Genomic DNA, 12,626 nt, shown 5'->3' on the forward strand with positions numbered 1-12,626 from the left:
GGAAGAAAACTAAAACACCCTTCTGTAAAACCTTTTTGCTGTAAACGTGTTTACACTTTATTCAACAGATTACCTTCCAAACGACTGTCTGAATACCACTTTTGTGCAAGAGGAGTGTTTTAGCCTAGTGTTGAGCATGTGGGGTTATGTTCTACATGAGCAGAGAGCAGAAGCAGCTGAAGTCACTGCAGGGGAGCACTTGCTTGGGCACTAGGAAAAACATTCATCTCCAGTAGGAGTGACTCTGGGTTTTCAGTGGTTGCTCCTCCAACCAACCGTAAGGAGCAGAATAGGTGGGGCTGATCAGCTCAGCTCCTGTTCAAGGAAGGAATGGCCTCAGTGAGTCTTTAAGTTCCTTGTATTGAATAGGAGAATTGAAAGACCATCAGAAATACAGCTTTGGGATGTTGGAACACCTCTCTTTAAAACTGCCGTCATTTCTTACACAAGCAGTGCATTTCATGTTATTCATTTATTTCTGAGCACCCTAACTACTCTTCCCGTTTTGGAGATGCACAGGTACCTGCCCTTGCAACAGCCTCCTTATGTGCTTGGGGTCTCCTGCCTGGGTAGACGCAGGAGCTCAGCAGCGCCAAGCCCTCGTTCGTCGGGGCGGGAGGAAGCGGGAGAGACGCTCTGCTGACCCGACCGGCTGCCCTGGGCATTCCGAGCTGCACGTCGGGTCCCCCAACTTGCCCGTCCAAGACCGGGCGAGGTGGTGGGGGCTGCGGGAGGGGGGCTTCGCGCCCGGCCTCGCCGCGGGACGTTGGGCGGGGCGGGCCCGCCTGGCGCCCCCCCCCGCCCGCCCCTGTCACCGCCTGCCGGCGCGGCTCGCGGAGCCGGAGCTGTCCACAGAGGGAGGTGCTGAAGGCAGGGAGGAAGCGGAGGGACGCGGACATCTTCGCTCCCCTAATTTCCTCCCTGCCTCCTGCAGCCATTTTGCACCACCGAGGCAGGAGGAGGTGCAAGGAGGGGGGGAGCTGTAAGGAATGAAGGGAAAGGGATAAAGAGTTATGGAGAGCCAAGAGGCAGCTATAGGAGACACCGACTGATATGTCTGCAAAGACTGGCTCATAGCAGCAGCTGTCATCAGCATCATGGTGAAAAGGAAAAGCTCGGAGGGCCAGGAGCAGGAGAGCGGCCGTGGTATCCCTCTGCCCATCCAGACCTTCCTATGGAGGCAAACCAGGTGAGAGCAGCATGCTTAGGATACAGCTGCAACAGGGTGGTGGGGGGGGAGGCAGGCAGGCCAGCTGCTGCCCAGTGCTGGGTAGGAAGCAGTTACTGCAGCTGCAATATGAAGGCGTGAAACAAGCTGTTCTTTTTTGCACTCCATGCAATACACTCTGTGTGTATGTACTGGGGATGGGGGAAGGATGTTGGCAGTCCCAGAAAGCTGCTTAATTTGACTTTAAAATATCCATGTGTATGTGTGTGCACCTCACCCCTCCTTGCTGCTCTCTTTCTCCCTGCTTTAAGAGGACTTCTGGAGCTCAGGTGCTAGAAGCAGTGCCCCTGGTGCTGCACTGGACTTGCGGTTCTGCTTGTATCTGTTTTTGCAGCTATTCTGGAAGTGTAATCTATGTGTTGAGAGGTCAGCATGCAAACAGATACGTCAAAGTCTCACTCTGTTTCATTGGATTGGAGAGAAATGATGTGTGAGGGGCAGGCTGAATGTATAGTAGGGACTTTGTGTTCCTTGTGAATGCTGTCTGTTTCCTGTCTTGCAGGAATTCTCAACTGAAAATATCGTGGGGGCTGTGGGAGAGGGTGGAAGGCTTGAAGGTTGTGACTCTAATTTAAGATCTCAGTCACAAAATCCCATTATCCCACAGTTTCATCCTTTAAGAAATAATATATAATAATGTGACCTGATTTATGTGTGGGGATTGTTGGTTTTTTTTTTTGTTGTTTTTTTTTTTTTTTTTTTTTAAGTGTGTAACCAATTCCATTCCGGAAGGAAATGATAGCAGAGGGTAGATATTCTCTAGCTACAGGATGAAGGCCTGCTTTTCATCACAGGCCTTTCAAATCACTGATTGTGGAGGAAAATACTTAATAGAAAACTGACAAGTTATTCCTTAGCTTAAAATATATGCAGGGCAAAGTTGAGTAATATTTAGCATGTTAAGTAGAACATTGTGGAAATCTTTCAGTGAGGTAAAATGGCTGATAACTGTCTAATGGAAGATTTAATCCATCCTCAAGAAAGGTCCTGAAAGATAATAGCACTTGGCAGACGTCATCAACAGGTATTAGGACATTATTTTGGCTTCATCTTCCTCTATATTACAAAGTTTTCAGCATTTTGCTAATTTTCTGACATGAGAAAAATCCTGAAAGTAACTATGCAGAACTCCTGCTTGAAGTGCTGGGCCTCTAATACTTTTTTCTTTTTTTCCTTCAGTGCATTTTTAAGACCTAAACTGGGGAAACAATATGAAGCTTCCTGTGTGGTATGTACCTGTTTTCAATTCTTATTAGTAACTAACCTTTAATGCAACTTGACCTGGATACGGTAGTTGGTCAGCAAGCCTTTCAGCTTACAGGAGAGACCATTTAGCTTAATTTTATACTTTTATCATGCGAAGGATTTGAAATCCTTTCCCACCTAGAGAATTTAGAAATCATGTCCACCTTTAGACCTGATATATGTATTTAATGTTGATATTAGTAGTTGAACTGACACAGTGAAGTACAGTGAGTGCAGGCTGAGCTTAGACAATCTGGGTCTAATCTTGCAGTTTGTCATGGGTGTATGGGCTTTTGGATGAAATTCGTGTCATTTCAGTTTGTGATTTTTGGAGTTAAAATACTAAAAATCTAAAAGTTGCTAACAGCAAACTTTAAAATTACTTTCTTCCATTGTGCAAAATGAAAATGCATCCTCTATTGGAAAAGAGAGGACCGTATCTTAGCGTAATCGAAGGGATTATTATGCAGATGCTGATAATCCTTATTTCTAGCTATATTTAGTATAAAATCTCAATCAAACATGTGAAGACAGAAAGGGAAGACATGCAGTAAGTTAAAGTAAGATGGTTATCTAGGGAGCTGCACAATTTCTTCAGCTGTTGCTCATCTTTGGTTGACTTAAAGTACATTAAGCAGTTGCAGCCAAACCTGACAGACTGGAAAAATGCAGTCTGGACATGTATCTTAATAGTTTAAAGTACTTAGGTCTCTCTGCAGCAATTTTCTGGCTTCCTTCTCACAAGACATTAAACTGGAGAAGCCTTTTGCTACTGCTGACTGGATTTTTCTAGGAAATCCATAAATTTTTCAGGGTTATTCCTAGATACCAACTACTGACAGAGGACTTTTGTTTTACTTTGTTTCTGGGTGAAATGTGTAGCAGTTCTGGCACAGTAAGCTCAAAGCATCCTTGCTGGTCAATACCAGGTACAGCTCGGAGGATATAAAGTGGAGCTTGTTGCCTTACATCATTGTAGGAGTCTCAGAAGTGTGCAAGAGCTGTGCCTTGATGAGCCTCTAATTTGAGATTATAGCTCCACCAGTGAGTTAATGTTCTCTGTTACTGTTGGGTAGAGGGACAGAACTTCCTTCTCTCTTCTACATCAATGTGTCTGTCTGCTTGTGACTTGTTGGGATTCATGCTATGCTATTGAGAGCAGATATTCTCTGTCCCTCAGGTTGCTTCCAAATCCTGTTTCTTTTATATGCACATACCAGAATTCACTAAGTGAAAAAAACAGCAAGAGAACGTAAGTTACAGTTTCAGTTGAATGAAAAGGACCTCTGAAAAAATGCTCAGGAAAGAGGTGGTCTTTGGGTTTGGGAGTGGTCCTGAAGTGTTTTGGAGGTACAGTTAGTACCAGGACAATCAAACCATGCCTTCCCTGCAGGTCAGGGGGCTTGTTTCAGCACATGCCTTGGAGTACCCAGCCTGGATTCTGTGCCAGCACATTTACATATTTACATGCTGTAGTCCTGGCAAAAAACTTTGGAGCTAAAGAGTTACAGCTTGGGCATGGATGAATTCAACATCTTTGTTTAAAACCAATTGCATAATAGGGCCCATGGGTCATGGTGCCATGATTTTTTAGAAGCCCCAAGTTTTGGGGCAGTTTAGTGTCTCAGGAGACAGGGAGAATAAAGAAATATGTTCACGGTGAATGCACCGTGAGACCGTATCAGTATTTAGAGGCCTTTTAAAAATATGCATAGCTCTTGCATCAAAATTCTTTGTCTGCAACTTTAACCAGTTTTGATGAAGGCCCAGTCTGCTTCAGCTGCTTATATAAAGGAGAATTTGATTCTTCTCCATTTCTTAATGCAATCATTAAATAAGGCTAGAAAGTTACCGAAGGTGGGGCTCAGTTTTGCAGAAATAATGAGATGCAGCCTGAGCTGTTGCATCTGCCACTTTTATTTGCTCTTTGGTTTCCTATCCCTGGCAGTGTACAAGGATGCTTGCCCACATCAACACCTTTCATGTAATCCAGCAGGATAGCAGAATGTTGCATGCATGAGTGAGATAGAAGATATCTGGAGCTTGACAGGTAGTTGGCTCATCTTCTGAAACATCAGGCTGATTATTTAAAACTGCTGTATTGACTAGCATGTCTAGAAATGTGGTGCACCTGATGTATGATCTGTCGTCTTTAAATTCTCTTGCCAAAATTGTTCTAGGCAAGACTATAGGCCGTTAACTGCCTGATACTGCAGCACAGTGTTGTCACATGCATTCTGTTATTATGCTTGGCTATAAATTTGCTGCACTAGATTTTGCTGCATATTATGCATTGAGGAAGCAGATGTTGGAGATCCAGATTCGGTCATTACAGGATCTGGTGTAAGAGCTGTTTGTATTGGGTTTTTGAGCTTTGCTATACAGTTCATAATTTTTAATACTTGTGAAAAACGTCCTGTTTTTCTTATCTAAACAATCTCACTGACTTCAATTAGTTTATAAACACTAGCCTTAAATGTGAAGATAAATAATCTTATTTTGCCCTGTGGGACCCCCCCACCACATTGTTTTACACTGTCTAAATGTCCTTGTACCTCCATATGGATTAAATATTCTTCCTTCTCCCCTTTCTGTAGTTCCTCTGCCCTGATTCAATGTCATTTCTAAAGTGCCTGACTCAAAGCTGTAAATGACCTCAAAGGGAGTGTACGTGAGTGATATATAGAACTATTGTGTTTTTTGGGAGTGAGGGTAAGAGGATATAGGGAATATATTTTGAGTTTTTTCACTTTGGATTACACTGGTGTGTGATCGACATTATTCTCATCTAAATCCAAAACATAGAGCCATACCAGCTAATAGAAAGAAAATTAACTCAGTGCTGCCTGAAACTGGTACACGATGGGAGAACCCAGATGTGTTCTGGAAGATCTTGCAAATTCCAAGTTTCTTTTAAAATACTTTTCTTTTTCCCCATGTTTCTGCAAATATAGTGATACATTTCTGTTGTCACAAATGATTAAAGGATAGATGTGGAACAACATTTAAAAAAAACAAAACAGTAGAAATGGTTGCAAAAGACTGAGTCTTTGGACACAGGAATTTTCTGTGAATAAAGTAGTTGGCATCTGTGCTTCACTGTCAATGTTTGTACTATGTTTAATTGTCTCTTTTGCTGATTTTATAACAGTCTTGCATTCATAAACAACAGAACCTGACTCTCTTGTTCTCTGAGCGCCTAGATTCACGTTTTAAAATTTCATATACTTGTTTACTTGGAGGACCTTCTCTAGGCTGATAATACTGTTTGCCTGCATTTTAAGTTATCTCTAGTCTGTCTGAAGTGACACTAGTACTAGTTCTCTCTACCGTGATTCAGCCCAAGCTTTGGATGAACAACTTAGTAGGAATCTAGCTCTCCTGAGGGAATGGAACTGGGAGATGCCTTATGCAGTCTGCTGCAGGTATGGCTCCTCTGGCCTTAGAGCAGGGTTTGGCTCATGTGACTTGAGCAAGGCGTATAGGAAACCATGGCAAAGACCAGCCAGAAGCTACTCTATTTTGTATGCCTTCAGGGCATCTACCAGTTCCCTGTCCAGCAGGAAAGTGACATGCAGACTGATCCTGGTCACAAGGTATTTGACAGCCCCTTTGTTTCTTGGTTGGAGAAGAGAGTAAAAGGAGAACAGCAGCAGTGGGAAGACAGCCAGACAAGACTGACCCCCTATTCCCTTTGAAAACAGATGGCATCACCAGGCTAATATGTATATGTACATACACATATGCATATGTGAGTGGAAATGTGCATATTTGTGGCCACACATACAGATCATTCCAAAAAGGGACTACTTTTTTTTTAGCCAAGACATAGCACTGACTGTCACTTTGGCTAGTGTTCTTTATCCTTCTTTGACACATGGTCTGTTGCAGTCAGGGACTAGCTGCTGCAAAAACGTAGTTAGCTGCTTCTTAGCTTACTGGCAGTCCTGAGACTGCAACTCTAGACGTCCATAACATTGCCATACCCTTTATCTGGTGGCAAGAAAAATAATTTCTTTAGGTAAGCCTGATTAGATGCTTAACAGGCCCTCCAGGGAGCTAATTCAGCTTGCTGGCCTGGTAGAAAATGCTTCCTTCTGTGCTGAACTTCATTTTGGCCTGTGTAGAGGCTTGACTCCACTCAGCAAGCACCAGAACTGACATAAGAATGAGGTGGGAGCATGTGACTGCAGCAAGGGGAAAGGAATGAGGGGTGACACTCTGACTCCTTGTGACAAAAATGGTATCATAGTTTTCTGTGGCCTTTTCAGGTTCTGTTTTGATAATGACCATGTGTTAGAGACTCACTTTACTTACTTTGCCACTTTGTTTCCCTGTTTGTTAAGTAATCCTGACTTGGGATAGTTCTATACCTCTGTCCTAATGCACTTGTGATGCGTTTCTTCTATGGTTTAATGATGTAGTTCCATTTTTGACAGTATACCCAGACCATAAGTATGAGCACCTGGCTCCCCCCACCCCAGGCTTTCAAACCATTTGCCATCCTCTCATCTCAATGGACATCACAGCATTCTCTTGGGTGTGCTGCCAAATGGCTCCTAAGGAGCCAAGGCTCCTGTAACAATACTGCCTGTGTTCCTGAACTGGTAGGAATAACTGAGTGTTTTCCATCATAGGCAGCATGACATCCAACAGATCTCTGACTAAAAGTGATCTCTCACTGTAGGAGTGATTTGGGTCTTTCTATGGTAGCCATGTTACCCACGCCTGGTGCTATGTGCATGTTGCCGACAACCTAATCCATAGCCCATTGTTTCTGAGTAATCATTAGTTTCACCCATATATCCACATATTTTAACTAACACTTTGCAATTTCTGCTGTTGCTCCACAGTGAGCTCAGAAACTGAGGATTTCTAATAGGTTGGCAGAGCAACTTTCCATGGAGTTACATTTGCTGGCAGCTCTATTATTTCTTTTTTAGTATTTCCTCATGTTCAATTTGTGTAACTACAGCTTAGTTTTTTATAAGCCCACTCAGTACTGAATATAGATGTATGTTTTTCTACAAATCACACTGTCTCCCCTTCTCTTACTCTGTTCTTGGAGCTAATGGGGAGCTTCAATCATAGGCTGTAGGTACAGATAGATGTGCGTTTCTCTGCCTCCGTGCTGGTTAAAGCAGAGCCAGCTGTGATGGGGATGCTGCATTCCCATGATGGTGTGGCACTGTGCACGCGCTGGCGCATCCTGCCTCTCAGCACATGTGGAAGCAACCTGAGAGGATAAATGCACACTGGCTTTCAAGCTGTTGGATTATGCAGAAGAGTGCACATTACCACTGGTTATCATGCTGTGCATTGAAGTAGCTGAGCTGGTCATTTAGAAGAGAGAGTTTACTATTGCTGCCCTTTTAGCTTTTCTTTTTCTGTAATTAAGTCTATTCCTATTGCTACTGCACTTTTACAGGAGAAATTGTTGTGACTAGTGTTGAAAGATAAGCTTTATGAATCTGGAGTGAGAGCATTTGAAGCACCCTTTAGGTCATGAATGCCAGCAGTTACTTGCTTGCCAGGAGCCTGATCAAATTGGTGGAACAGCTTGTGAACAAATAGGTAGCCAGGAGGCTAAGCTAGTCTATGACAAGGACGTGCATTACCAGTAATGTATTTCTTAGCTTTAGGAACTTCAGTGAAGGAGTATAACTGCTTTTGTGACCTATAATGAGATCTTTGTATCTGGTCAGAGAAAGAGCTTATTGAAATAGTTGGAGTAACTAACAATAAGGAACTTCCTGGGGGATTTCAGAGGCAGATCGTCTTATTTTGTATTGCTTGAGGTGGAAATAATGAACTTGCTGCAGCCATCAGCTCTTTTAAGCATTCATAAAACCACTACATCATGGCTCACTGAAAATGTTTGTATGCTATTTTTTGTGGCAGGGTGTGAAAACAATTCCTGAGGCACATATACCTTTAATGGATTGCCCTTTATGTTACACTAAACTGAAAGAGCATGTGTGTGTGAGAGAGAGTAGTATAACCAGCCCTCAGCTCCACAAACATAGGCTTCATTAGATCCTGTTACTCCCAACAGGATCACTGGCATGCCAGATTAATACCAAGCATAAGCGTAAGTCTGGTTTGATGTTGGTACTTATATATGCATAATGTTTGCTTTTATTCTTTTTCATTATTATACTGAGTTTCATGTGTATTTGCTTGTTATATAGAGTGACCCATTAATTTCCTAGCTGAGTATGTCCATGTATATAGTGAGCTTTAACTGCAGGCTGTATTTTACATGAAAAATATTCTAACTTACATTATAACTGTGTAATGAAAACTTACAGGTTTTAAAGAGAATGGTGTATGTCATAGAAAGTATGTGCAGGAAGCATTAGTGGTTTTTTTTTTTTCTCTCAACTGCAGTCTTTTGAAAGAGTTTTAGTAGAGAACAAGCTTCATGGCCTTTCTCCAGCTCTCTCTGAAGCCATCCAGAGCATTTCTCGCTGGGAACTTGTCCAGGCTGCGCTCCCACATGTGCTACACTGCACTGCAACATTGCTCTCCAACCGAAACAAGCTAGGTTAGTGCTCATGTGAGTTTGTTTTTCCATTAGTGAAACATAAATCAAAACATGAGATTGATGCTCAGCCTGCCACACAACATATCCTAGGTCTGGGATTCTAACTAGGAATTCCAGTTCATTCTGTGTGTTACATTTCATGATCTGTTCTCATTTATAACAGAGGAACCTGGGAGAGCTTTCCCAGTGAGGTCGGTGGTCTGCTAGCTTTAGAAATTATGAGCTGAAGAGTCAAGTAGTTCAGTGATATTTTGCTAGTCATTTTTGAGATACGCAAGAGCTTAGTTTTAACAAAAACCTCACTGTGCTTGCTTACGTTTTGTCTTATTCAATGAGGTCAAACAGGCAAGGCTTTCAAGCTACTATCTTTTAGGACCATGCATCAGTGTCTCTGCCACTGACATTTCAGTGTCCAAACTGCAAATGCTCTGAAATAAATGAGACTTGTAAATTAGGAGGTTTCAAACATTACAAAACATAATGCTGTATAATGGTATAACTTTAGTTTTCAAGCTCTCATTGTGAAGTTGGATGCCCAGTTTCCTGTGTGGTTCTGAAATTCTCAACAGTTCAATTTAATGGAAAGCCTGTGAGATACTGTGAGGTACTGTTTTTCCCTTCCAGGTCACCAGGATAAACTTGGAGTAGCTGAAACAAAGCTTCTTCACACTCTTCACTGGATGCTGCTAGAGGCCCCTCAGGACTGCAGCAATGACCGATTTGGAGGAGACAGAGGTTCTAGCTGGGGAGGGAGCAGTAGTGCCTTTATCCACCAGGCTGAAAACCAAGGATCACCGGGACATCCCCGACCCAGCACCACGAATGATGAGGAGGAGAACAACAGGAGGAAGTTCTTCCAGAACTCCATGGCCACTGTGGAGCTCTTTGTGTTCCTCTTTGCTCCTCTTGTTCACAGGATTAAAGTAAGTGGGATGCCAAAGGAGTGTTTGTGTGGAGATACCTCTGAGTAAAGAAAGAATGATTCTGCCTCTGTGATTTTTTGAGTCTTACATTTAGTTCAGCCTACAGTGTACATTGGTTGACCACTACAGATGTTTTATCATGCTGGTACAACACCAGAAGGTACAGTTGACATCAGAAGGGAATCCTTCTAGCACCATGAACAATCACTCTACCATGCATGCAGGCACAAAGGCAAATGAATCTGAAGTGAGGCATTTCTACCCTAGGAATGTCAAAGATCTGTGGCCCATATGAATTCTGCAGAAAAGATGGCAAGCTTTAATGTGCTCTTATGACTCAGTTGTTGCTCACAGGGGCCTTGCTAGCTTTTCAGAGATTCCACTGTGGAGCTGCTGCTGAGGTTCATTGTTGTCATTACTAATCATCTTGATGTTGATTACCAGGATTGCTTTTTAGTGGTATAAGCATGGAAGTGGCAGAGGCAATTAAGCATTTCTTTGTTCTGAAGTTAGGAGCAGTCTGCAAGGCTTCCTGTCTGCTGAAATCCCTCTGTTGGTTTTATGCTGAGTGCATCAAATAAAAAAAGGTGGGGTAAATGAGGCACTAAACTGGCATGCTAAGTCAGTATTGTCCCCTCTGTGTTTCATAGAAGTACAGGTCTCAGGGAGGAATATGATCTGATAACTAAAATAATGCATGTTCTCAAGAAGGATGGTACATTTGAAAAAGAAGCCTAAATGATAGAATTTTGTGACTTCTGAGGGAGTTTGTGCATTTAGCAATGCATTCTTAAATGAGACTTTTGGAGGGTGAGGTGTAATCCTATAATTTAACAACTGTAGTTAAGTGTTTGCAGATTACCTAAAGCTGGCGGTGCAAAATAAAAATGCAGTACTTTATTGCTGGCACTTCCAAACATTTTGCAAGAAGCTCCTTTGGAAAAAAATAAAACACAGCTAAAAACAAGCAATTTATAACAAGGCTTATAAGTCCACTATTATGAAATGGTACTAAAAAAGAGTAGGGAATGAAAGGACGGGGGAGTGGTGGGCAGCCAGCTCTTGCCATTCTTTTACCTATCTGCATTGCTGATTTAAGACTTTGAGGCATGTGAAGTTAAGTTAACAAGACAGTGGTGCAGCTATAATTATTCTGGTATTACCAATGTCTGTGTGTGGCTTGTGGGGGATAGTTGGACTACATTAACTCTATTGACTTCTAATGTAGATCTGATTTTTGTCGAGGTAAGTGCACTTTGATCCTTCTAATATTTATTTGTCTGCCAATTTTTATAATTTCAACTGCTTGCTTATGTAAAGTGAAGTTAACTCAAGTGCTAGTAGTTTCAATGTCTCTAGAGACAGATCTCAAGTAGTAGCAGTCCTATTATTTAATAACAACATCATTGTATGCTATTATTTCATAATAATTTGATACGTTTAATGTTACCTCAATTTCTAATCAGTGTTTTAATATTTATTATCCTTTTTGGAGCAGTTCAGAGATGCAAATGCTAAGGTTATGATGAGATTGAATACTAAATATGAAGTTATATGTGATTAGAGAGGATGCTAAGGCTCTTCACATAAAAATGGCCTTTCTTCCTATAGCTAAAGGTACTGAAAAAAAAAAAAAAAAAGAGTTCACTAACTAGTATGAATATTTAACTTGAAAAAAGCTTTTATATATTTTTGTATTAAAAATTTTGTTTTTTCCTATGATGAGAGGTTGAGGGATCTGGGATTTTTTTAGCTTGGAAAAGAGAAGACTCTGGGGAGACTCATTGTGGCCTCCCAGTACTTGAAGGGAGCATACAAACAGGAGGGGGAAATGCTGTTTATGAGAGTGGATATTGATAGGACAGGGGGGAATGGTTTTAAACTGAGACAGGGGAAGTTTAGGTTGGATATTAGGAGGAAGTTTTTCACACAGAGGGTGGTGATGCACTGGAACAGGTTGCCCAAGGAGGCTGTGGATGCCCCATCCCTGGAGGCATTCAAGGCCAGGCTGGATGTGGCTCTGGGCAGCCTGGTCTGGTGGTTGGCGACTCTGCACATAGCAGGGGGTTGGAACTACATGATCATTGTGGTCCTTTTCAACCCAGGCCATTCTATGATTCTATGAATTTTCCCCATTGTATTTTCATACCTGTGCTTGAAATGTATTAGTGTTTGCTCAGTGGCTTCAGCAGCCATTCTGTGGTGGCATATGTTAACTCAGTGGCATGTAATGACATTTACTTTGCATAAGATCTGTGTATCAGAGAAAGGAAAATCCCTTTAAACTGAAAACAGTGTTTGTTCATGTGAGCTATTGTGATTCAACCTCTGTTTGTCTTTTTAGGAATCTGACCTGACATTTCGATTGGCTAGTGGCCTTGTTATTTGGCAGCCAATGTGGGAACACAGGCAACCTGAAGTGTCTGCCTTCAATGCCCTTGTAAAACCAATCAGGAACATTGTTACAGGTCTGTGACTTTGCTGTACAGATGGGAAACCTTTTCTTTGTTTGGTTGATACTATGTTATGTTCTGTAGCCATCATATTTGAGGAATATGCTGATACTGAAGGAACTAGTCAAGCTTTTGCGAGTAGTTTCAGGCTGCTTCTCTTTGGAGTCAAGTATTGTTTGCATAATATTTAATTAAGAGATGAGAGAGAAATCACACATAGAAAATGAGAA

At 42.0% G+C, this 12,626-nt stretch overlaps 1 protein-coding gene across 6 annotated transcripts in view; it reads left to right on the forward strand.

Moving 5' to 3' along the window:
- The first annotated feature begins 813 nt into the window (after positions 1-813).
- Positions 814-12,626, forward strand: part of UNC80 (unc-80 subunit of NALCN channel complex) — a 121,539-nt gene continuing 109,726 nt past the window's right edge. For all 6 annotated transcript variants that reach the window (XM_090144416.1, XM_090144419.1, XM_090144420.1 and 3 more), the window contains exons 1-5: positions 814-1,189; positions 2,408-2,456; positions 8,864-9,020; positions 9,645-9,943; positions 12,288-12,411. In XM_090144416.1, coding sequence (XP_090000542.1) covers positions 1,098-1,189; positions 2,408-2,456; positions 8,864-9,020; positions 9,645-9,943; positions 12,288-12,411 — 721 coding nt within the window. In that variant the 5' untranslated portion in view covers positions 814-1,097. The remainder of the gene's footprint in view (positions 1,190-2,407; positions 2,457-8,863; positions 9,021-9,644; positions 9,944-12,287; positions 12,412-12,626) is intronic.

This window comes from Phasianus colchicus, chromosome 7, assembly GCF_987193195.1.
Source record: "Phasianus colchicus chromosome 7, bPhaCol1.hap1.1, whole genome shotgun sequence".
Classification (NCBI taxonomy): Eukaryota; Metazoa; Chordata; class Aves; order Galliformes; family Phasianidae; genus Phasianus; species Phasianus colchicus.